The sequence below is a fragment of the Oncorhynchus mykiss genome, chromosome 6, assembly GCF_013265735.2.
Source record: "Oncorhynchus mykiss isolate Arlee chromosome 6, USDA_OmykA_1.1, whole genome shotgun sequence".
Taxonomy (NCBI): domain Eukaryota; kingdom Metazoa; phylum Chordata; class Actinopteri; order Salmoniformes; family Salmonidae; genus Oncorhynchus; species Oncorhynchus mykiss.
Window position 1 is genome coordinate 74,630,913 of NC_048570.1, and position 25,867 is coordinate 74,656,779.

The 25,867-nt window shown below is 43.3% G+C and overlaps 1 protein-coding gene across 2 annotated transcripts; it reads left to right on the forward strand.

Annotated features, from left to right (window-relative positions):
• The first annotated feature begins 106 nt into the window (after window positions 1-106).
• On the forward strand, window positions 107-25,836 carry LOC110526575 (threonine--tRNA ligase 1, cytoplasmic). 2 transcript variants are annotated; one of them, XM_021607658.2, is made up of 19 exons: window positions 107-439; window positions 5,847-5,936; window positions 6,084-6,271; window positions 6,519-6,642; window positions 6,731-6,855; window positions 7,007-7,124; window positions 7,294-7,358; window positions 8,678-8,756; window positions 8,862-9,008; window positions 13,250-13,348; window positions 13,469-13,635; window positions 14,204-14,366; window positions 20,734-20,871; window positions 21,000-21,077; window positions 21,297-21,397; window positions 21,874-21,978; window positions 22,166-22,238; window positions 24,708-24,822; window positions 25,041-25,836. In XM_021607658.2, exons 1-19 carry the CDS (start codon window positions 110-112, stop codon window positions 25,187-25,189), a joined length of 2,454 nt encoding a protein of 817 aa, XP_021463333.1. In that variant the 5' UTR covers window positions 107-109; the 3' UTR covers window positions 25,190-25,836. The 2 variants fall into 2 exon arrangements, with proteins under 2 accessions (XP_021463333.1, XP_021463334.1); XM_021607659.2 differs by lacking the exon at window positions 5,847-5,936.
• Window positions 25,837-25,867: the final 31 nt, after the last annotated feature.

Sequence of the window (25,867 nt, forward strand, 5' to 3'; positions counted from 1 at the left end):
GGACTATTCTAAATGTGAAAGTTACAACACAAAACTAAAGCGCAAGAGGGCGCTATGACTCCATTCCAATTCCCTGTTGATGGCAGGAAGACTCTATTCCCAGTTGCTGATGACAGCGAATAGTAATTTAAAGATGGCGGAGTGCATGGCAGCACGTTTGACCGCGCAAGAGGAGCAGATAGAGCTCCTCACTCGGGAATTTAGCCTCCTACGAGACGGGTTAAATGGTGGTCCAGAGGTCGCCAGCATTCTCGCCAGTTCTCCGGAGTTGGAGAGCTTACGGAGCGAGAATGAGAAGCTCAAATTTCGTCTCGTGCACCTCCGCCGGGGTCTCCAGGAAGAGCTCGCCCTGGAGGGACAGGGCAAGAGGGGCACAAACAAAGGCCAGGAGAAGACAGGGAAACAACAACCAAAGAACCGCAATTATGATAATAATAAGGTAGCTAGCTGACCACCTTAGTGCATGTCAATTGTGTGGTTGTATGTGGCCTGTAGCGTGCTGTCCTAGTCCAACCAGTAGTTGCCTAGGGAGCATATAGTGGTTACTAGATAGTGCAGATCGGGAGTAGGCGGAGATATTATCCAGCATCTGCCAGATAATAATACGGTCGTCACTAACTTCCATGGCCACAAAGTAAGTCATGATTATGTCTAAACCCCGACCATTTTATAAAATGTATCTTCTTAAAAACGACCACCCCCTCATCACTGTCAAACGCTCCCTAAAACACGAATGCGAGAAGGATATTGACCTCATCCCGTCAGTAGAGGATGCCTGGTCATTCTTTAAAAGTCATTTCTTCACCATCTTAAATAAGCATGCCCCTTTCAAAAAATGTAGAACTAAGAACAGATATAGCCCGTCGTTCACTCCAGACCTGACTGCCCTCGACTAGCACAAAAACATCCTGTGGCGGACTGCACCAGCATCGAATAGTCCCCGCGATATGCAACTTTTCAGGGAAGTCAGGAAAGCAAAGGCTAGCTTTTTCAAACAGAAATGTGCATCCTGTAGCTCTAACTCCAAAAAGTTTTGGGACACAGTAAAGTCCATGGAGAATAAGAGCACCTCCTCCCAGCTGCCCACTGCACTGAGGCTAGGAAACACTTTCACCACCATAAAGCATTTCTCTACGGCTTTCCTTCTGGCTTCCCCAACCCTGGCCAACAGCTCTGCACCCCCCACAGCTACATGCCCAAGCCTCCAGCTTCTCCTTCACCCAAATCAAGATAGCAGATGTTCTGAAAGAGCTGCAAAACCTGGACCCGTACAAATCAGCTGGGCTAGATAATCTGGACCTTCTTTCTAAAATTATCCACCGCCATTGTTGCAACCCCTATTACCAGTCCGTTCAACCTCTCTTTCGTATCGTTCGAGATTCCTAAAGATTGGAAAGCCCTTCAAAGGGGGTGACACTAGACCCAAACTGTTAGACGTATATCCATCCTGCCTTGCCTTTCTAAAGTCTTTGAAAGCCAAGTTAACAAACAGATCACTGACCATTTAGAATCCCACCGTACCTTCTCCGCTGTGCAATCCGGTTTCAGAGCTGGTCACGGGTGCACCTCAGCCACGCTCAAGGTACTAAACGATATAACTGCCATCGATAAAATACAGTATTGTGCAGCCGTCTTCATCGACCTGGCCAAGGCTTTTGACTCTGTCAATCACCGTATTCTTATCGGCAGACTCAACAGCCTTAGTTTCTCAAATGACTGCCTCGCCTGGTTCACCAACTACTTCTCTGATAGAGTTCAGTGTGTCAAATTGGAGGGCCTGTTGTCCGGACCTCTGGCAGTCTCTATGGGGGAACCACAGGGTTCAATTCTCGGGCCGACTCTTTTCCCTATATATTAACGATGTCGCTCTTGCAGTGGGTGATTCCCTGATCCACCTCTACGCAGACGACACCATTCTGTATACACCTGGCTCTTCTTTGGGCACTGTGTTAACTAACCTCCAGACGAGCTTCTATGCCATACAACACTACTTCCGTGGCCTCCAACTGCTCTTAAACACTAGTAAAACTAAATGCATGCTCTTCAACCGATCGCTGCCCGCACCCGCCCGACTAGCATCACTACTCTGGACGGTTCTGACTTAGAATATGTGGACAACTACAAATACCTAGGTGTCTGGCTAGACCAGGGGTGTCAAAGTCAAATGGACGGAGGGCCAAATAAAAAAATCAGCTACAAGACGAGGGCCGGACTGTTCGAATGTTCATTGAAAAATTTTTAAATGACGCATATAGTCTAGTGAACCTAATTGAACCTACTGAAAACCTAACAAATATATTACAATATGATCAGATAAATAAAGCAATATTTTCTTATGGCTCTGTCAGTAATCTTTAATTTTCAACAGACACAAAAGACAAATTTCCTTTATATAAATATCCCCATAACATGAACATTAAATGAAAGAAACCGGTATTCAAGGCACCATCAGTAGACTATATTTTCTATTTTAGCAAAAGTGGGCTAAATTTACTTCAAAGAAAAAACAATAATAGCAATTTTCTATCATCCACTCAACTGAAATATTTTTAAAATATAATTGGATTGAAATACAAAAAAATAAAGTGCAAAAATCTATTAATCAAAAACAACACTTTGTTTAAGGAGAAGTAACATGCAGTGAAAACAAATATTACATTTTAACTTTTAAACTTGAACTGAGTAAAAACTCTAAATATGTGATTGCACAGTAATGTTCACTTGTTTGAGGTTGAGGGTGATACTTGGTGGTGTCCCATCTTTTCCACAAGTTCATCAATGTTCGGGGTAAGGCTCTGAGCTGAAGAAATCCTCAGAATTGAGTGGAGGTGTTCAGCAGTAAGTCGACTTCTGTGTGATGTTTTGTTCAGGTTCATCAAAGAAAACAGTTGTTCACACAGGTATGTGCTGCCAAACATAGACAACGTTTGAGCAGCCTGGATGCGCAGCTGGGGCATTGTGCCGGGGAGGAAACGGGCGAACTCCGCAGCACCCACTGCCGCATATTTTGCCCTCAGTGCATCATTGCATTGGAGGTCAATCAACTCCATTTGGAGGTTTGGTGGTGAGCTTTCCACGTCAACAGCAAATGGGTTACCGAGCAGTTCCAACCTGCTTTTTTGTGCTTCAAAGTCAGCAAATCGGCGTCGAAAGTCAGCGGCAAGCATACCTATTTTATCAGCCAACTGTGTGCTCGGGAACGCACTGGTAGAGAGCTTCTCTTTCATGGTCTGGCAGCTGGGAAAGTGGCTCAAATTTTCTTTCCGCATCTGCGTCTCCCACAGAGTCAGTTTGGTTTTAAATGCCTTCACTGTACTGTACATATCAGAGATGACACGATCCCGACCCTGCAGCTGCAAGTTTATTGCATTCAGATGACTCGTAATGTCACACAGAAAAGCCATTTCACACAGAAACATTTCGTCTCGGAGTTGTGTTGTGTCTTTCCCTTTGCTGTCCAAGAACAGACAAATCTCCTCACGAAGCTCGAAACATCTTTGAAGCACCTTTCCCTGGCTTAGCCATCGCACCTCTGTGTGATAAGGCAAATCACCATGCTCCGTTTCTAACTCCGTCAGAAATGCCTTGAACTGGCGGTGATTCAAACCTTTGGCTCTGATAAAGTTAACTGTGCGCGTGATGATGCTCATTACATGCTCCATTTTCAAGGCTTTACCGCACAACGCTTCCTGGTGTATGATACAATGATAAGCTGTCAGCTCACCTGTCGCGTTTTCCTCTTGCATCTTTTCCCGTATCTTCGCCACCAGTCCGCTCCTGTGTCCACACATCGCAGGTGCTCCGTCGGTTGTCAAACCCACGAGTTTTTCCCAAGGCAGCTCCATCTCATTTACACATCTTGACACCTCTTCATACAAATCATGCCCCGTAGTTGTGCCATGCATAGGACGTAAAGCCAAAAACTCCTCTGTCACGCTTAGGTTGGAGTCCACTCCGCGGATGAAAATTGACAACTGGGCAATGTCAGAAATGTCGATGCTCTCATCCACAGCCAAGGAATATGCAATAAAATCTTTTCCCTTTTTCACAAGCTGCTCTTTTAGATTGATGGACAACTGGTCTACTCTCTCGGCAATGGTGTTTCTGCTCAGACTCACATTTAAAAAGAGTTGCCTTTTTTCTGGGCAAACTTCGTCACAAACTTTAATCATGCAGTTTTTGATGAAATCCCCCTCCGTAAATGGCCGGGCTGATTTAGCGATCTCTTCTGCCAAAATAAAACTGGCCTTTTGTAGCCTTTGTTCCATGTCCATATTCTTGTTTTTGTCCGCGTGTTTCGTTTCATAATGTCGTCTCAGATTATACTCTTTCAGTACCGCCACACTTTCTCCACACAGAAGACACACAGGTTTTCCAGCTACCTTCGTGAACATATACTCCGACTCCCACCTTGTTTGAAACCCCCGGTTCTCAGTATCCACCTTCCGTTTTGCCATTTTTGATGGGTATCTGAAAGTTAATTTTACTGTGATGCTGACGACTGCTGTGCCAATAAATATTGAAATGAAGCAGCCTACTGCTCGGTGCGTCACCTTTGCATTGTGGGAAATGTAGTATTGGTGCGTGTAAAAGATCTGCGGGCTGCCGGCTTGCTGCGGGCCGGTTCTAATAATAAATCAAGATCATCCCAGGGGCCGTAAAAAACCTTCTTGCGGGCCGGATGTGGCCCGCGGGCCTTGACTCTGACATATGTGGGCTAGACTGTAAACTCTCCTTCCAGACTCATATTAAGCATCTCCAATCCAAAATAAAATCTAGAATTGGCTTCCTATTTCGCACAAAGCATCCTTCACTCACGCTGCTAAACACCCTCGTTATACTGACTATCCTACTGATCCTAGACTTTGGCGATGTCATTTTCAAAATAGCCTCCAACATTCTACTCAGCAAATTGGATGCAGTCTATCACGGTGTCATCCGTTTTGTCACCAAAGCCCCATATACCACCCACCACTGCGACTTGTATGCTCTCGTCGGCTGGCCCTCACTACATATTCGTCGTCAGACCCACTGGCTCCAGGTCATCTATAAGTCTCACTGGTCACCATAACAACACCCACCCGTAGCACGTGCTCCAGCAGGTACATCTCACTGGTCATCCCCAAAGCCAGCACCTCATTTGGCCACCTTTCCTTCCAGTTCTCTGCTGCCAATGACTGGAACGAATTGCAAAAATCTCTGAAGTTGGAGACTTATCTCCCTCACTAACTTTAAGAATCAGCTATCTGGGCAGCTTACCGATTGCTTCAGCTGTACACAGCCCATCTGTAAATAGCCCATCCAACTACTTACCTCATCCCCATGTTGTTTTTATTTACTATTTTTTCTCTTTTGCACACCAGTATTTCTACTTGCACATCTATCACTCCAGTGTTCATTTGCTAAATTGGAATTGCTTCACTACTGTGGCCTATTTATTGGCTTACCTCCTTACTCCATTTGCACACACTGTATATAGATTTTTCTATTGTTATTGACTGTACTTTTGTTTATCGCACGTGTAACTCTTTTTTGTCTCACTGCTTTGCTTTGTCTTGGCCAAGTCGCAGTTGTAAATGAGAACTTGTTCTTAACTGGCCTACCTGGTTAAATAAAGGTGAAATGTAAAAAAATATTTTAGACCTAACCACGCTGCCAACCTTTTGCCTAACCCTCCCCTGCCCCTGGTCTCAAAATAGGTTGACAGCTCGGTGTGTAGTCCACTGAACATGCTTATGGAACAACAGTTATTTTTTGTGGTTTACACTAAGTAGAATGTCAATAACAATATTTGCATGTTTTTGTTCACATATAAACCAAACCTTTGAATTTACACATCTGTGCAGGCAGCAACTCATGAGACTAAACCTGTTGTTGATAAGGAGAAGCCAGAGAACATCAAGAAGGCGGCACAGGGAGGGGTTGGTGGCAGAGAGGTAATGATTAGGAACATTACCTTCCAAAGGTCCAATATCCCATACATCTATTCTAGAAGTCCCATGCATGCAATCAACCAATACCCAAATAATTCCCCCCAGTTTCTTTCCCTAAGTTCCTATAAATCACCATGTTACTCTTTCCAGCTGAAACCTTGGCCTGGCTACATCTCGGAGCGCATGCAGCTGTATGAGGAGCTGAAAAAGGAGAGCGATGCCCTGCTGACCAGGAGAGCTGCAGACAGCCAGCCCATCACTGTGGAGCTGCCAGATGGATGCAGGGTGGAGGGTCAGGCCTGGGTCACTACCCCCTACCAGCTGGCCTGTGGCATCAGGTGAGGGATCTGGAGCTTATCTTGGACCATAATATCCCTGTCCCATATCTTTTTGTGCTGTGCAGTCAACTCCTATGGCCATTGTCATTGCAAAAACATTCATAGAAGTTGGCAGCATAGACAAATCTGGGACAAGGAGGATCATGATGTTACTGGGAGACATCAGTGGCACCCTTCTGTCTTTGCCATTGTTTGTAGCAACACATGAGAACTATGTGGTGATGGTGGTATATCGTATTTCTCTCAGTCAGGGCTTAGCTGACAATGCAGTGATTTCCCGGGTGAACGGGGACCTGTGGGACCTGGATAGACCTCTGGAGAAGAGCTGCTCACTGGAGATCCTGCGCTTTGACAATGACGATGCCCAGGCTGTGAGTATAATGTGCCCTCTGGGCTATCATACTCTCTATAGTCTTTGTTCTTGGAGGTCGTAACAGATGTTTCCGCTCCTTGTTTCAGGTGTACTGGCACTCCAGTGCTCACATCCTTGGTGAGGCCATGGAGCGTTTCTATGGAGGCTGTCTGTGTTATGGACCACCCATTGAGAATGGCTTCTACTATGACATGTTCCTCGAAGGACCCCAGTAAGCATCTATCATTGTTAAGAAAAAACAGGCTTCCAGTCTCCTTTATAAAGTAATGAGCAGAAATGATACAGAGCTGGTGTAGTGAGTAACCTATGACAGGTGTGTTGTTACTGAGGGTTCTGTTTGACCTGTGTCCTGTCCTGGCCAGGGGTGTGTCGAGTACAGAGTTTGAGTACCTGGAGGCGCTGTGCAAGTCTGTGGTGAAGGAGAAACAGCCCTTCGAGAGGCTGGAGGTCAGCAAGGAGACCCTACTGAAGATGTTCAAGGTGAGATGAAGACCTCTACACTACATTGGCATCTCTCCACCCTCTGGTGAAAGATTGTAGCTCGATTATATAATGTTTTATAGATGTTTCTTGTTCATTTGGATTGTGAGTAGATCAGCAGCAATTGGTATTTATTTTTTTCCCAATCTGTTTGCGTACATATTTTCAGTACAACAAATTCAAGTGTCGCATTCTGAATGAGAAAGTCACCACACCCACTACAACAGTCTACAGGTAAGCAGCTCATGATGTTTAGTTGTAAATCACTGAATATTATTTGGTGTACAGCAAATATTCAGAAGACTGGTTTAACATGTTGGTGAATTTGAAGAACAGAAATAGGACTGCACTCCGGTAAATTAATTTAAATTTAAATTTGTATCGCTGCACAAACGTTTCGGGTATGAGCCCTTCAGCGTGCAAGGCAATAGCAATCAATGTCACACCAACAAGACCACACAGGTGGGCATAATTATCAATTCATCCAATATTGTCCCAATCAAGAGATCCAGCAGAGGGAGCTTTCGGGGAAACGTGACGATCAAATATAGATCTATAGACACACAATACAAATACATGATGTCATTACCTAAATATTTGGCATATTTATAACCTACTACAAAAAAAGCAAGAAAAAGACCATTCCTCATTAAGGCCTGCTGGGGCAAGAGTGGCCAAGCTGTCTATCCAATATGTCTCTCATTGGAGAGGTAATTGATCCCTATCTCCTCCCCTACGTGGCGCTTTCACCAATTCAATGCCTATATAATGTAATACACTTAGTACATGATTATTGCTGTTGAAATTTCTGGCAACAGGTAATTATTTTTCCATCATGGTTTCGAATGGAGCTCTTATGCTCACATATTCTTGTCTTAAGTTCCTGTTTGGTCTTACCCACAACATTAAAGTCACAGGAACACACTTAAGTAGTATTACAACATATTTTGTGTGACATGATATTCTACCTCAAACCTTTATCCTCCCACTCGAATGGGGATGGATAAGAGTTCCCTCTGATCATGGCATAACAGTGGACAGTTGTGACAAGGAAACTGCCATCAGGAATGATAGAGATGAAATGCAATGCTTTTTTTATTAGGCAAATCTGACTGTACTAAATAATCCCTTTCAATTTGAGTGTCTCTTATAGCAAGACCTCGGGAGAGATTCAAACGCTTTACCAAAGCTGGGGTCGCTGTGTCATATGTGCCAATGTCTATTAACCACTTCCTTGATCGACCTTGAAATGGGACTGAAGGTCAACACAAAAGCTAAGAGGGAGGAGAGGGATTCCTTTGATGTGGTTGCAATAATGCATTCCACTCAGCTTGTCTTACTCTCAAGGCAATTGTCCAATTAATTATTCTTTATACCCTCTTGTTTTGAATCATTCACATAAATCTTTGGAATGTACATCAAATTTCCTAATCGGTCACAAATGCGAAGGATTAGGCTTTCATATATTATGGTAAAAAAAAATGTTTTTATGAATTTGAAGACCCTCACTGGTCCATGCCCTGCTAAAATTAGTTTTTTTTTTACTGTTTTAGATGTGGGCCTCTGATTGACCTGTGTCGTGGGCCCCATGTAAGACATACAGGAAAGATTAAAGCCTTGAAGATCTACAAGGTATGTGAGGTGATGCACACACAGACTACAATATTCAATAATTTCTTAAGCTGAAAAACAGTGTCACAGTATCTCCTGTCCGCTCCTTTCTTGTAATATCGACAGAACTCTTCTACGTACTGGGAGGGCCGTTCGGACATGGAGACCCTGCAGCGTATCTATGGCATCTCCTTCCCAGACTCCAAGATGCTGAAAGAGTGGGAACGCTTTCAGGAGGAGGCTAGGAACAGAGACCATCGGAAGATTGGAAAGGTTAGTCCTCACTGTGGGGGGGTCACTTGACTGAGGAAGACTATTTAGTTGGTTTTGGTTTCTGAACACAGCCATTGAAAGAGACCCTCAATTAATATACAGTGCCTTGCGAAAGTATTCGGCCCCCTTGAACTTTGCGACCTTTTGCCACATTTCAGGCTTCAAACATAAAGATATAAAACTGTATTTTTTTGTGAAGAATCAACAACAAGTGGGACACAATCATGAAGTGGAACAACATTTATTGGATATTTCAAACTTTTTTAACAAATCAAAAACTGAAAAATTGGGCGTGCAAAATTATTCAGCCCCTTTACTTTCAGTGCAGCAAACTCTCTCCAGAAGTTCAGTGAGGATCTCTGAATGATCCAATGTTGACCTAAATGACTAATGATGATAAATACAATCCACCTGTGTGTAATCAAGTCTCCGTATAAATGCACCTGCACTGTGATAGTCTCAGAGGTCCGTCAAAAGCGCAGAGAGCATCATGAAGAACAAGGAACACACCAGGCAGGTCCGAGATACTGTTGTAAAGAAGTTTAAAGCCGGATTTGGATACAAAAAGATTTCCCAAGCTTTAAACATCCCAAGGAGCACTGTGCAAGCGATAATATTGAAATGGAAGGAGTATCAGACCACTGCAAATCTACCAAGACCTGGCCGTCCCTCTAAACTTTCAGCTCATACAAGGAGAAGACTGATCAGAGATGCAGCCAAGAGGCCCATGATCACTCTGGATGAACTGCAGATATCTACAGCTGAGGTGGGAGACTCTGTCCATAGGACAACAATCAGTTGTATATTGCACAAATCTGGCCTTTATGGAAGAGTGGCAAGAAGAAAGCCATTTCTTAAAGATATCCATAAAAAGTGTCGTTTAAAGTTTGCCACAAGCCACCTGGGAGACACACCAAACATGTGGAAGAAGGTGCTCTGGTCAGATGAAACCAAAATTGAACTTTTTGGCAACAATGCAACACGTTATGTTTGGCGTAAAAGCAACACAGCTGAACACACCATCCCCACTCTCAAACATGGTGGTGGCAGCATCATGGTTTGGGCCTGCTTTTCTTCAGCAGGGACAGGGAAGATGGTTAAAATTGATGGGAAGATGGATGGAGCCAAATACAGGACCATTCTGGAAGAAAACCTGATGGAGTCTGCAAAAGACCTGAGACTGGGACGGAGATTTGTCTTCCAACAAGACAATGATCCAAAACATAAAGCAAAATCTACAATGGAATGGTTCAAAAATAAACATATCCAGGTGTTAGAATGGCCAAGTCAAAGTCCAGACCTGAATCCAATCGAGAATCTGTGGAAAGAACTGAAACTGCTGTTCACAAATGCTCTCCATCCAACCTCACTGAGCTCGAGCTGTTTTGCAAGGAGGAATGGGAAAAAATTTCAGTCTCTCGATGTGCAAAACTGATAGAGACATACCCCAAGCGACTTACAGCTGTAATCGCAGCAAAAGGTGGCACTACAAAGTATTAACTTAAGGGGGCTGAATAATTTTGCACGGCCAATTTTTCAGTTTTTGATTTGTTAAAAAAGTTTGAAATATCCAATAAATGTCGTTCCACTTCATGATTGTGTCCCACTTGTTGTTGATTCTTCACAAAAAAATACAGTTTTATATCTTTATGTTTGAAGCCTGAAATGTGGCAAAAGGTCGCAAAGTTCAAGGGGGCCGAATACTTTCGCAAGGCACTGTAATGATATATGTTCATATATACTGAACAAAAATATAAATGCAACATGTAACAATTTCAACGTTTTTGTTGAATTACATTTCATATAAGGAAATCGGTCAATTGAAATAAATGAATTATGCCCTAATCTATGGATTTTACATGACTGGGCAGGGGCGCAGCCATGGGTGTGACTAGGAGGGCAGGGGCGCAGCCATGGGTGTGACTAGGAGGGCAGGGGCGCAGCCATGGGTGTGACTAGGAGGGCAGGGGCGCAGCCATGGGTGTGACTAGGAGGGCAGGGGCGCAGCCATGGGTGTGACTAGGAGGGCAGGGGCGCAGCCATGGGTGTGACTAGGAGGGCAGGGGCGCAGCCATGGGTGTGACTAGGAGGGCAGAGGTCCACCTTTTTCTTTTCTTTTTTCCCACCAAAGGGCTTCATTACAGACATAACTTTTTGGGGATCTTTTTAATGTACTTTTATTCAAAGTGAGTTACAGAACTGCCAACATTGACAAATCACTCTAATTTACTTTGTATTTTACAAACCGACCTAAAGGCGCCAGCAAGCTTAAGTTCGCCTGGTGGCAAACCTTCGCTTGGAAAACGAGAAAAAGTGGAAATAAACTCAGCAAAAAAAGAAACGTCCTCTTACTATCAACTGTGTTTATTTTCAGCAAACTTTAACATGTGTAAATAGTTGTTTGAACATAAGATTCAACAACTGAGACGAACTGAACAAGTTCCACAGACATGTGACTAACAGAAATGGAACACTAACAGAAATGGAATAATATGTCCCTGAACAAAAGGGGGGGGGGGGGGGGGGGGGGGGGGGTCAAAATCAAAAGTAACAGTCAGTATCTGGTGTGGCCACCTATGCATTAAGTACTGCAGTGAATCTCCTCCTCATAGACTGCACCAGATTTGCCAGTTCTTGCTGTGAGATGTTACACCACTCTTCCACCAAGGCACCTGCAAGTTCCCAGACATTTCTGGGGGGAATGGCCTTAGCCCTCACCCTCTGATCCAACAGGTCCCAGACATGCACAATGGGATTGAGATCCGGGCTCTTCGCTGGCCATGGCAGAACACTGACATTCCTGTCTTGCAGGAAATCATGCACACAGAATGAGCAGTATGGCTGGTGGCATTGTCATGCTGGAGGGTCATGTCAGGATGAGCCTGCAGGAAGGGTACCACATGAGGGAGGAGGATGCCTTCCCTGTAACGCACAGCGTTGAGATTGCCTGCAATGACAACAAGCTCAGTCCGATGATGCTGTGACACACTGCCCCAGACCATGACGGACCCTCCACCTCCAAATCGATCCCGCTCCAGAGTACAGGCCTCGGTGTAACGCTCATTCCTTCGAGGATTAATGCGAATCCGACCATCACCCCTGGTGAGACAAAACCGCGACTCGTCAGTGAAGAGCACTTTTTGCCAGTCCTGTCTGGTCCAGCGGTGGGTTTGTGCCCATAGACAACGTTGTTAGGCGTCTCACAGTACCGACATTGCAATTTATTTCCCTGGCCGCATCTGCAGTCCTTATGCCTCCTTCCAGCATGCCTAAGGCATGTTCACGCAGATGAGCAGGGACCCTGGGCATCTTTCTTTTGGTGTTTTTCAGAGTCTGTAGAAAGGTCTCTTTTGAGACTCAGTAGCCAGTATACACTTCCTCAAAATAGTCAGAATTAATCTAAGAAAACTCAAGAAATCTGTTATTCATTTTTACGTTTTTGCCGAGGAGATCTTAGTCGCGTAATTTTACATCTAACTTAGATGCTTGGTGCAGTATTTCCAATTAAGAAATGTGCATGAAAACTAGTCTCTAGTTGAATAACAAATAATTTATTGAAGAATCCCTAAAGTTGACCACTCATGGATGAAGGGGCATATACTTCGGCTTCCGAAGTTCGGCTGGTCTCAAAAAAAAAATGTTGTGCCCAAACAGCCGAAAAAACCCTTACCGAAGTCCAAAATGAAGAAAACATCATAATGTCTTCATAATATATGCACAAACTCTTCAGAACTTTCGACTAGGAAGTATGCGGACGCTTTAAGCACTGCATGCTTACTGTTGTTGCTTGGTTGTTCCTGTGGGGGGTGCTGTGTGTCTAACTGCATGATGTATCAGTGAGTCACACTATGTGAGCTCCAGCTGGTCCTCAGGCAGGCTTGATCTATCCTCCCTGCGGGAGAGACAGATGGCAGCAACCCCACGGCCCGGCCACAACTGATTACAACACAACACTGATCTCTCTATTAAACCATGGACTCGCTGCTTTTATTTTCATTGTTGTTATCCAGGGGGACAAAGTCATTTTTAAACATGTTACTCCTATGATGGTGTGATCCTTTTCATTTAGAAGTTGAAGGTTTAGAAGTAGAGGACATGTCTGTGGGTGTCGTTCATGGACAGATTTGCTGTCGTTTGATTTAACTTCTTCCCCACAGAGAGGATGAGCTGCCTCACTATCTGTAACTGTCAATTTGTCAAGTCTTTAAGCTTCCTCTCTGTTTGTCTCTACTGTACAACAGGAGCAGGAACTGTTTTTTTTCCATGACCTGAGCCCTGGCAGCTGCTTCTTCCTCCCGCGTGGAGCCTACCTATACAACACACTCACTGACTTCATCAGGGTAAGATGAGACCAACCAGCCTCAACCACCTTTTTTTTCCTTTATAACCATAGTAACCGAAAGGATGCTGAAGTTAAGTACCACTCATTCTTGCTGTGATCTGGTGAATGTACTTTGCAGGAGGAATACTGTAGAAGAGGTTTCCAGGAGGTGGCCTCTCCTAACATCTATAACAGTAAGCTGTGGGAGACTTCAGGCCACTGGCAGCACTACAGCGACAACATGTTCTCCTTCCCAGTGGAGCAGGACGTCTTTGCACTGAAGCCCATGAACTGTCCTGGACACTGGTAGGTACATTGGTTTGTTATTTGGCCGATTTCCCAGACACGTTTTAAGACTGGTCCTGGACTAAAAACCAACTCCGTGGCCTTGTAGTTAGTGTCCATCCGCCCTGAGGTTGGGAGTTTAATCCCCGGCCAAGTTATACCAAAAACTGTAAAAATGGGACCCAATGTGTCTGCTTGGAACTCAGCAGTAGGAGATAGATTGGGGGTAAGGCCCTGCAATAGACTAGCGTCCTCTATGGGGGGTGTACTTCTACATCAAGCTGCTTCATGCTGCAGAAACAGGAGATGCAAGGCTACTTGATTACTTACTAGACTAAAAACCATGCTCAATGGAGAATATCCACTGAAATGACTTTACTCCAAGACTAGGCTTAACCTTTGTCTGGGAAACTGGCCCTCCCTATATGTTATTGGTTAATATGAAGGTATGATGGCTTATAAGGAAGGGACTTTCAAAGCATTTATGTAACCTTAACTACTCCCACTGCTTCAACTGCATATTTTCTCATCCATCACCCTATTTTTCCGTCCACCTTCTCCTGGATCCTCCCATCCTCTTCTTTCTCAGTCTGATGTTCAGCCACAGACCTCGGTCATGGAGGGAGCTGCCTCTGAGACTGGCTGATTTCGGGGTGCTCCATAGGAATGAGCTATCAGGGACACTGACCGGCCTTACGAGGGTGCGCCGCTTCCAACAGGATGACGCTCACATCTTCTGCACCATGGAACAGGTACAGTTGAAGTCGGAAGTATACATACACCTTAGCCAAAAACTCAGTTTTTCAGAATTCCTGACATTTAATCCTAAAAATTCCCTTCTTAGGTCAGTTAGGATCACCACTTTATTTTAAGAATGTGAAATGTCAGAATAATAGTAGAGGGAATTATTTCTTTCAGGTTTTATTTCTTTCATCACATTCCCAGTGGGTCAGAAGTTTACTTACACTCAATTAGTATTTGGTAGCATTGCCTTTAAATGGTTTAACTTCGGTCAAACGTTTCAGGTAGCCTTCCACAAGCTTCCCACAATAAATTGGGAGAATTTTGGCCCATTCCTCCCGACAGAGCTGTTGGAACTGAGTCAGGTTTGTAGGCCTCCTTGCTCGTACACGCTTTTTCAGTTCTGCCCACAACTTTACTATAGGATTGAGGTCAGGGCTTTGTGATGGCCACTCCTATGCTTCCTGGCTGATGTTTTGGCCACGTTTGAATGCTGGCGGTGCTTTCACTCTAGTGGTAGCATGAGACAGAGTCTACAACCCACACAAGTGGCTCAGGTAGTGCAGCTCATCCAGGATGGCACATCAATGCGAGCTGTGGCAAGAAGGTTTGCTGTGTCCGTCAGCGTAGTGTCCAGAGCATGGAGGCGCTACCAGGAGACAGGCCAGTACATCAGGAGACGTGGAGGAGGCCGTAGGAGGGCAACAACCTAGCAGCAGGACCGCTACCTCCGCCTTTGTGCAAGGAGGAGCAGGAGGAGCACTGCCAGAGCCCTGCAAAATGACCTCCAGCAGGCCACAAATGTGCATGTGTCTGCTCAACCGGTCAGAAACAGACTCCATGAGGGTGGTATGAGGGCCCGACGTCCACAGGTGGGGGTTGTGCTTACAGCCCAACACCGTGCAGGACGCTTTGCATTTGCCAGAGAACACCAAGATTGGCAAATTCGCCACTGGCGCCCTGTGCTTTTCACAGATGAAAGCAGGTTCACACTGAGCACATGTGACAGTCTGGAGACACCGTGGAGAACGTTCTGCTGCCTGCAACATCCTCCAGCATGACCGGTTTGGCGGTGGGTCAGTCATGGTGTGGGGTGGCATTTCTTTGGGGGGCAGCACAGCCCTCCATGTGCTCACCAGAGGTAGCCTGACTGCCATTAGGTACCGAGATGAGATCCTCAGACCCCTTGTGAGACCATATGCTGGTGCGGTTGGCCCTGGGTTCCTCCTAATGCAAGACAATGCTAGACCTCATGTGGCTGGAGTGTGTCAGCAGTTCCTGCAAGAGGAAGGCATTGATGCTATGGACTGGCCCGCCCGTTCCCCAGACCTGAATCCAATTGAGCACATCTGGGACATCATGTCTCGCTCCATCCACCAACGCCACGTTGCACCATAGACTGTCCAGGAGTTGGCGGATGCTTTAGTCCAGGTCTGGGAGGAGATCCCTCAGGAGACCATCCGCCACCTCATCAGGAGCATGCCCAGGCGTTGTAGGGAGGTCATACAGGCACGTGGCCACACACACTACTGAGCCTCATTTTGACTTGTTTAAGGACATTACATCAAAGTTGGATCAGCCTGTAGTGTGGTTTTCCACTTTAATTTTGAGTGTGACTCCAAATCCAGACCTCCATGGGTTGATACATTTGATTTCCATTGATCATTTTTGTGTGATTTTGTTGTCAGCACATTCAACTATGTAAAGAAAATAATATTTAATACTCCTTACTATTTAAAGAGAATTTCCCCTCTCTGATACAAAAACTCAAGGCAAACATAATATTTTGGAGAACTCTCCCAATTTCTCTGCTCGGAAGAATTAATGCCATTAAAATGGTCTTCCTCCCACAACTGCTCTACCTATATCAGAACATCCCAGTATTCTTACCTAAATCCTTTCATAAAAAACTGGACTCAATTATAAATCCTTTCATCTGGGATTATAAAACCCACAGGATAGGTAAAAAACACCGTTGTAAATCCGAGATGGAAGGAGGATTGTCTCTCCCAAATTTTATATTTTATTACTGGGCCGCTAACCTCCGCGTTGTTACGTTTCTGCTGGATGACGCACTTCCATTATCCAGCTGGCTTAGTATGCAGCGTGAGGACGGTCACCCCTTCTCTATTGGCGCTGTGATTTTTGTCGCCTGCCAATCTGGAGATGTCACTTTATTGTAACAATCCTATTATACATAGCACAGTCCGAATCTGGAAGCAAATTAAAGTCCACTTTGAGCTTAGACCAATGTCATTCATGCTCCCTGTTGCCAGGAATCCCTCCTTTGCCCCCTCTAACCTTGATAACACCTTTGAGTGATGGGGAGAGTTGGGGATAAGTACCATAGGGGATTTATACATAGAAGGGACCTTTGCTTCCTTTGAGTTGCTGAGGGAAACTTATAATCTTCCCAGAAGTAATTTTTTCAGATACCTACAAATTAGAGACTACGTTAGAAAACACCTCCCAACATTTGGGAATGCTAAACCTTCCATGTTTGACGGATGCATAAAAATATGCCCCACCTCAGATAAACTGATATCGCGTCTATATGATGCTTTTCAATCTGTTAGCACACCTTCTACAGATGCCATCAAGGCAAAATGGGAGGAAGAACTAGGGACTGACATCTCGGTGGCAGACTGGGAAGAGAGCTTGGAGTATATCCACACATGCTCCATTAATTCCAGACATCGTCTCATACAATTCAAGGTATTACACAGATTACACTATTCCAAAACTAAACTGCATAGGATATTTCCTGATACATCCCCTACATGTGATAAATGTCAGGCTGCGCAGGGTACACTACTCCACTGCTTTGCCCTATGCTCTAGCTTGCATGGTTATTGGTGTGGAATTTTTGGGATCCTCTCTGAAGTTTTGGAGACTTCAATAGATCCAGACCCGCTTCTGATAATCCTGGGAGTATCTGAGTCCCTAAACGGATTAACCAACCCCCAAAAACAACTAATCTCTTACGGTCTCATTTCGGCAAAAAAACTAATCTTGTTGTTTTGGAAAAGGAGGGAAGCGCCCTCTACCAAATTATGGCTCAGTGAATTGGTAAACACTGTACACTTAGAAAGAATTAGATATATTCTGAACAATAAATTATCAACATTTGATCAAATCTGGCAGCCTTTCCTCTCCTACCTGGACGAGTCGGCGCTGTGAATTTGTACTTATTAACGCACTCTCAATTGTAATATTTTAATCTACCTTTGGGCAGCATGTGCTGGCCCTGTCACCCGAGCAGTTGGGGGGGGGGGGGGGAACGACATCTACCCTCTTTCTTTCTACATGTCCTTGTTTTGTATGTCGTGTTTTGTATTATTTGTTTTGCACCCAGAACTCTGGGTCTTGTTGTTCCTGTATGCTCATTTATGTTTAGATAATAATTGTATACCTGTCTTGTGTGTGTTTAATAAAAAATATTTGAAACAGAAGAAAATAATATTTCATTCATTCATATCTAGGATGTGTTATTTTAGTGTTCCCTTTATTTTTTTGAGCAGTGTATATACAGTGCCTTGCGATAGTATTCGGCCCCCTTGAACTTTGCAACCTTTTGCCACATTTCAGGCTTCAAACATAAAGATATAAAACTGTTTTTGTGAAGAATCAACAACAAGTGGGACACAATCATGAAGTGGAACGACATTTATTGGATATTTCAAACTTTTTTAACAAATCAAAAACTGAAAAATTATTCAGCCCCCTTAAGTTAATACTTTGTAGCGCCACCTTTTGCTGCGATTACAGCTGTAAGTCGCTTGGGGTATGTCTATCAGTTTTGCACATCGAGAGACTGAAATTTTTTCCCATTCCTCCTTGCAAAACAGCTCGAGCTCAGTGAGGTTGGATGGAGAGCATTTGTGAACAGCAGTTTTCAGTTCTTTCCACAGATTCTCGATTGGATTCAGGTCTGGACTTTGACTTGGCCATTCTAACACCTGGATATGTTTATTTTTGAACCATTCCATTGTAGATTTTGCTTTATGTTTTGGATCGTTGTCTTGTTGGAAGACAAATCTCCGTCCCAGTCTCAGGTCTTTTGCAGACTCCATCAGGTTTTCTTCCAGAATGGTCCTGTATTTGGCTCCATCCATCTTCCCATCAATTTTAACCATCTTCCCTGTCCCTGCTGAAGAAAAGCAGGCCCAAACCATGATGCTGCCACCACCATGTTTGACAGTGGGGATGGTGTGTTCAGGGTGATGAGCTGTTGCTTTTACGCCAAACATAACGTTTTGCATTGTTGCCAAAAAGTTCAATTTTGGTTTCATCTGACCAGAGCACCTTCTTCCACATGTTTGGTGTGTCTCCCAGGTGGCTTGTGGCAAACTTTAAACAACACTTTTTATGGATATCTTTAAGAAATGGCTTTCTTCTTGCCACTCTTCCATAAAGGCCAGATTTGTGCAATATACGACTGATTGTTGTCCTATGGACAGAGTCTCCCACCTCAGCTGTAGATCTCTGCAGTTCATCCAGAGTGATCATGGGCCTCTTGGCTGCATCTCTGATCAGTCTTCTCCTTGTATGAGCTGAAAGTTTAGAGGGACGGCCAGGTCTTGGTAGATTTGCAGTGGTCTGATACTCCTTCCATTTCAATATTATCGCTTGCACAGTGCTCCTTGGGATGTTTAAAGCTTGGGAAATCTTTTTGTATCCAAATCCGGCTTTAAACTTCTTCACAACAGTATCTCGGACCTGCCTGGTGTGTTCCTTGTTCTTCATGATGCTCTCTGCGCTTTTGACGGACCTCTGAGACTATCACAGTGCAGGTGCATTTATACGGAGACTTGATTACACACAGGTGGATTGTATTTATCATCATTAGTCATTTAGGTCAACATTGGATCATTCAGAGATCCTCACTGAACTTCTGGAGATAGTTTGCTGCACTGAAAGTAAAGGGGCTGAATAATGTTGCACGCCCAATTTTTCAGTTTTTGATTTGTTAAAGTTTGAAACATCCAATAAATGTCATTCCACTTCATGATAGTGTCCCACTTGTTGTTGATTCTTCACAAAAAAAATACAGTTTTATATCTTTATGTTTGAAGCCTGAAATGTGGCAAAAGGTCGCAAAGTTCAAGGGGGCCGAATACTTTCGCAAGGCACTGTACATAATTTGTCTCCCTCATGATGCCATCTATTTTGTGAAGTGCACCAGTCCCTCCTGCAGCAAAACACCCCCACAACATGATGCTGCCATCTCTGTGCTTCACGGTTGGGATGGGTGTTCTTCAGCTTGCAAGCCTCCCCCTTTTTCCTCCAAACATAACGATGATCATTATGGCCAAACAGTTCTATTTTTGTTTCATCAGACCAGAGGACATTTCTACAAAAATACGATCTTTGTCCCCATGTGCAGTTGCAAACCATAGTCTGGCTTTTTTATGGCGATTTTGGAGCAGTGGCTTCTTCCTAGCTGAGCGGCCTTTCGGCTTATGTCGATATAGAACTCGTTTTACTGTGGATATAGATAATTTTGTACCTGTTTCCTCCAGCATCTTCACAAGGTCCTTTGCTGTTGTTCTGGGATTGATTTGCACTTTTCTCACCAAAGTACGTTCATCTCTAGGAGACAGAACGCGTCTCCTTCCTGAGCAGTATGGTGGCTGCGTGGTCCCATAGTGTTTATACTTGCGTACTATTGTTTGTACAGATGAACGTGGTACCTTCAGGCATTTGGAAATTGCTCCCAAGGATGAACCAGACTTGTGGAGGTCTACAATTTTTTTTCTGAGGTCTTGGCTGATTTCTTCAGATTTTCCCATGATGTCAAGCAAAGAGGCGCTGAGTTTGAAGGTAGGCCTTAAAATACATCCACAGGTACACCTCCAACTGACTCAAATGATGTCATTTAGTCTATCAGAAGCTTCTAAAGCCATGACATCTTCTGGAATTTTCCAAGGTGTTTAAAAGCACAGTCAACTTAGTGTATGTAAACTTTTGACCCACTGGAATTGTGATACAGTGAATAATCTGTCTGTAAACAGTAGTTGGAAAAATGACATGTCATGTAAAAAGTAGATGTCCTACCCGACTTGTCAAAACTATAGTTGACAACAAGAAATTTGTGGAGTGGTTGAAAAATGAGTTTTAATGACACCAACCTAAGTATATGTAAACTTCCGATTTCAACTGTAGGTGACCAGACCAGCTATGGCTATTGAAGAGGAACATCTTATTAAAGTAGCTAGGTACCAGGGTTGGGGTCAACTTCAAATCGGGAAGTAAATGGACATTTCTGTTCCAATTTTCCTTTTTTCTTCATGAAATGGAATTGACACCAACCCTGCTGGGTACTTAACCTCCTCGCCATTCAGATGACCCTCTGTATTCCCTTTCTCTTTCTTGCAGATTGAGTCGGAGATGAAGGGCTGTCTGGACTTCCTCCGCTGTGTCTATGATGTCTTTGGCTTCTCTTTCCAGCTGCACCTTTCAACCCGTCCAGAGAAGTACCTAGGAGACATCGCTGTCTGGAACCAGGCTGAGAAGGTAAAATTAAATATGCGTGTCCATGAAATATTCCTGATGTCACATAAAGAAACATGCCCCAGGATGTAGGAAGAATGCCCCAGGATGTATTTTGAAATGTATGTTAATTGATTCCCTCTGTTTAAAAGCAACTGGAGAACAGCCTGAATGAGTTTGGGGAACCATGGAAACTAAACCCCGGAGACGGTGCTTTCTATGGGCCCAAGGTTTGTATTACAGCAGCTGATATTTCCTTGCTGTATATTTTCTTCACCCCTTCAATTAAATAAGGTCTAGAATTCTCAGGAAATCAATTTAATTAAAGGTTTGTACTTATTATAGCCATGGATATTTCCCTGATAGATATTGCATTTCCCCTTCAATTAAATAAGGTCTAAAACTCCCAGGGAGGAAAACCATGTAATACTTTTGTTGTGCCATTTCAGATTGACATTAAGATCAAAGATGCTATTGGCCGGTATCATCAATGTGCAACCATTCAGCTGGACTTCCAGCTTCCCATCCGCTTTAACCTGACCTTTGTGGGGTGAGTGAGTCACCTAATCAAACTAGTCGTGACACAATGCTGAGTCTGTATCCTGTTATAGGAAGCAAGATTAGTCATTAATCCCTCCTTCAGTATGAGTTCTCACCTGAACACTTTGTACTAGAAAGTGGACTTAAAAGTCCTTTAAATAATTCAATTTAAAGTTGGATTTTTAATGAGGTAGAAAACATTATGAAGCTCTTTAAACAACTGTATAAATTGTATTCAAAAGGGTTAAATTTTTTTTTTTTTATCTCAATGAGGTTAGTCACATCGAAAACTTTTTTATTTTTTTACCCTTTATCTCGATGAGACTAATCTCATTGAGATAATTATTAATTTTAACCTTTTTGAATATAATTTATATAGTTGTTTATAGAGCTAAAGGTAGAATAAATAATGGTTAAATACATAGTTGTAATTGAGCATGAAGTGGTGCTGTGACTGATATTGATGTTGAATCCTGTGACATGTAGGAAGGACGGGGATGACAAAGGGAAGCCGGTCATCATCCACCGGGCCATTCTGGGCTCTGTGGAGAGGATGATAGCCATCCTCACTGAGAACTACGCTGGGAAATGGTGAGTAGCAAAGAGGACCAATTAATTTGTTGTGTTACATAAGATGCAATCAGATTGGAAAATCAGTCATGTATAAAGATGTTTTTCTGCTCTTAAATGTCTTAATCGTGTGTGTGTGTGTGTGTGTGTGTGTATATATAGTGTTTTGATTTGCTACTTATCCAGCCATATTGTGTTTCTTCTCCAGGCCCCTCTGGCTGTCCCCACGTCAGGTGATGTTTGTGCCTGTCAACCCTACCTGTGAAGAATATGCCAAGAGGGTAACCCTAGCCTTCTATTTCCAAAACGTGTCTTCCTTTCATATTTCTACAGTTTATGATCAGGGCCGGATTAAGAAATCATAGGCCTTCCCCCTTCCCGGCACACCATTTTCTGTAAACAAATCTGTGTACCAAGATGCAAATTCAATGCGTGGTAAATTTACTGTTGATGAAAATGCCTCTTTATAATAAAGCCATAATAACATTTGTCATGTGGCATAGGCTACAGTTGAGCAAAGGCATTTTTAGGATTTCCACACGCAGTGAATTTGTTTTTTATCAGGGTCCAAAACAAATCTGCCTTTTACATGACGGAAGACATTAGCTGAATCTTTTTAAATAGCACACAACTGACCAAAATGAGTGGCTACTCTGATTGACAAACTGAGATCAATCTGGTCTTGAATTCAAACAAACAATAACCCAGGCCAATGAAGCGACACGCAGGTTGTACAATATTAGGAGGAAATATATACATACATACAATATATATAATAGGCTACAGTCGGCTACTAAATAAAATGTCCAGTGGCACAGTGACTCAACTAATGATGATTAAACCATAAGCTACACCATAAGCTACTCACGGTGATAGGCTATTGCCACGACGAGCACATCGGCTCTCTCAAGATAAGCTACTTTTAAAAACAGTGGTGCTGTTCGCAAAAAATTAGGAGTTTTTGAGAACAATTTCCTTCTATTGGTTCTACAGACAGATTAGTTTTCACTATTCGGCAGTAAGCAAACTGTAAATTTTTCCCGCAATTGTATTTAGAAATTTGCAAAAGGCAAACCGACAACTGCAACCAACCATAGAAATATAATCCATAGATGGCAGTTCCCATTAGTCAGGACTGGCGTCCATTGCTAGTGTACCAATGAGTTTAACAGTCAAATTGCAGGGTATGAGGTTACAAACCCCTTCTATGGATTATATGTCTATGGCCACAATGCGAAAAGCTGTATATTTGGTGCGCATGCTGCCCAAACTGCAGCCTTCCTGACTGTAAGCACACCGGTAAATGCCCAAATAAAGGAAACACTTGAGTAAAAGTATATAATAGTATATGTTATGGTGTGGGGTACAGTTTATTGGCATGGTTTAGGTCCACTTGTTAAATCTATGCCAAGGCGCATTGTAGCTGTTCTGTCAGCTTGTGGTGGCCCAACACACTTTTAAAACACTTTGTTGGTGTTTCCTTTATTTTGGCAGATACCTGTATGTACATGTGATAAAAATAAATCCAGTTATTTTTTAAACTATTGATCCTCTATGGCTAAATTATGCTCTGTGGTGTATTTTTAAACATTGAGAGCGGTTCCTGTGGTTGGATACAAAAATGACCTACACTGAACAAAAATATAAACTCAACTATTTAAACGATTTTACTGAATTACAGATCATATAAAGTAAGGATATCAGTAAAATTCAAATGAATTCATTAGGCCCTAATCTATGGATTTCACATGACTGGGAATATATGTGGGTCACAGATAGCTTAACATTTTTTTAAAAAGTAGGGGCGTAGATAAGAGAACCTCCATTTGCCTCATACATTACGACACATCTCCTTCGCATAATCAGGCTGTTGATTGTGGCCTGTGGAATGTTGTCCCAATCCTCTTCAATGGCTGTGTGAAGTTGCTGGATATTGGCAGGAACTGGAACACACTGTTGTACATGTCGATCCAGAGCATCCCAAACATGCTCAATGGGTGAGTATGCAGGCCATGGAAGGCCTTTTATTGTCCCCGCACAAGGTGCACCTGTGTAATGATCATGCTGTTTAATCAGCTTCTGTCAGGTGGATCAATTATCTTGAGAAATGCTCACTAACGGGGACGTAACAAATTTGTGCACAAAATTTGAGAGAAATACGCTTTTTGTGCGTATGGAAAATGTATTTTATTTCGGCTCATGAAACATGGGACCAACACTTTACATGTTGCGTTATATTTTTGTTCAGTGTAATATTATTTCTTTTTTTTTGCCTCTTACGGGCTTGGGCACGGCCCTGACTCACACAATTGACCAGTCACATTTATTTATGCAGTTACCCAATAAATGCAGGGTCCCCCAGTTACCCACATGGGCCCCTTACCTCCTCTCCTTCCCCATCTGATGATTAGCAGAGCGGCAGCAGCAGGCTGTCAACACTCATTGAGAGCAGGCTGAGTGGGAGTCCTATTGTGGTTGGCGGTTGCAGCATACATTTTTTGTATAATATGTATTGTATTTTTGTTTTTTGTAAAAAAAAAACATATATTTGCCTCCTCTTGGGCCCCCCATGGGCCTGGGCCGAGGGGCTTCAGCCCTGAATTAAGATGGCCCTGTTCATGATGCTGCACATTCATCATTCCGTTCATCATGATATTAACCTATGTCTGTTGGCAGTTCCATTTTATCAGTTCATCTTCCAGTAATTTTTTATGATTTCGTATTTAATGAGTGGTTATTCTGTCCTTCAGATGTGTAAACAGTTTGTGGAGGCCGGATTCATGGCAGATGCTGATCTCGACTCCAGTTGCCTCTTAAACAAGAAGATCCGCAACGCCCAGTTAGCCCAGTACAACTTCATCCTGGGTAAGAAGGATTACTATAGTAGATTATTTTTTTGGGGCCATTCATATATTCATGACTTTTACTGTCACAATGTTTGCTAGTATCGAATTTTCTCAGCTGCCAAAAACATGATTGTACTCATCACTACAGAAATGTTGTTGTTGAAAATGTGAGTGTGTTAGGGCAGCTGTGTTTGCTGTGATTTGGCAGTGTGGGGACTGTGCTTTGTGTCTTGGCAGTGGTCGGTGAGAAAGAGAAGCTGACTAACAGCGTGAACGTACGTACGAGGGACAACAAGGTTCATGGAGAGCTGTCTGTCTCTGAGGTGCTGGCTCGCCTGACCCTGTTGAAAGAGTCACGCTGCCGGAACGCTGAGGAGGAGTTCTGAGGAGAGAGGGTGACCACATGGTTCCCAGAAGACAAAATGTTTTATGCCAGATAGTTTTCTCTGTCAACAATAGAAGAACAAAAGAGACATGTTTATGTGAATGCAAGAGGTCTGTGTGGAAAGGATAGACATGGAAAGGGGTAGATTAAATGGATTGACATGTTTGAAAAAATATTATTTTCGAATCAACTGACAGACCCTTTCTGTATTTGGAGTAGTTGAATATGTATGTTTCTTTGATTGTCGAATCAATTTGAAAGAATAGTGTCAGGAAGTGAGAAACAATATTGTTGATAATGTATTTGGTACAGTAGTGCAGGGTTTCTTCAAACTAGGTCCTAAGGCCCCCCTGGTTTCCCATTTAGTTTGTTGCCCTAGCACCACACAGCTGATTCAAATAATCAAAGCTTTTTGATAAGTTGGTTATTTGAATCAGCTGTGTAGTGCTAAGGAAAAAAACAAAACATGTACCCACGGGGGGCCCCCAGCACCGAGTTTGGGAAACCCTGCAGTAGTGTATGAAAAACCATGCAAGAATTTTTTTTTTACACTAATCTGAAGGATAGAATGTGGATGAAGGAAGATGTCATGAGAATTGAGGGTTGAGGGTTGAGGTTAAGCCAAATAAAACACTTTTGGGAAATATTGTGCCTCACCTTTATTTTATTGTTCATTGGA

Excerpts from the sequence above, each read along its gene's own strand:
- LOC110526575 (XM_021607658.2), top strand. The coding sequence starts at position 110 with ATGACAGCGAATAGTAATTTAAAGATGGCGGAGTGCATGGCAGCACGT. Across the intron at positions 20,872-20,999 it reads TCTGGAACCAGGCTGAGAAG|CAACTGGAGAACAGCCTGAA; the intron begins GTAAAATTAAAT and ends TCTGTTTAAAAG. Across the intron at positions 21,979-22,165 it reads GAGAACTACGCTGGGAAATG|GCCCCTCTGGCTGTCCCCAC; the intron begins GTGAGTAGCAAA and ends TTTCTTCTCCAG.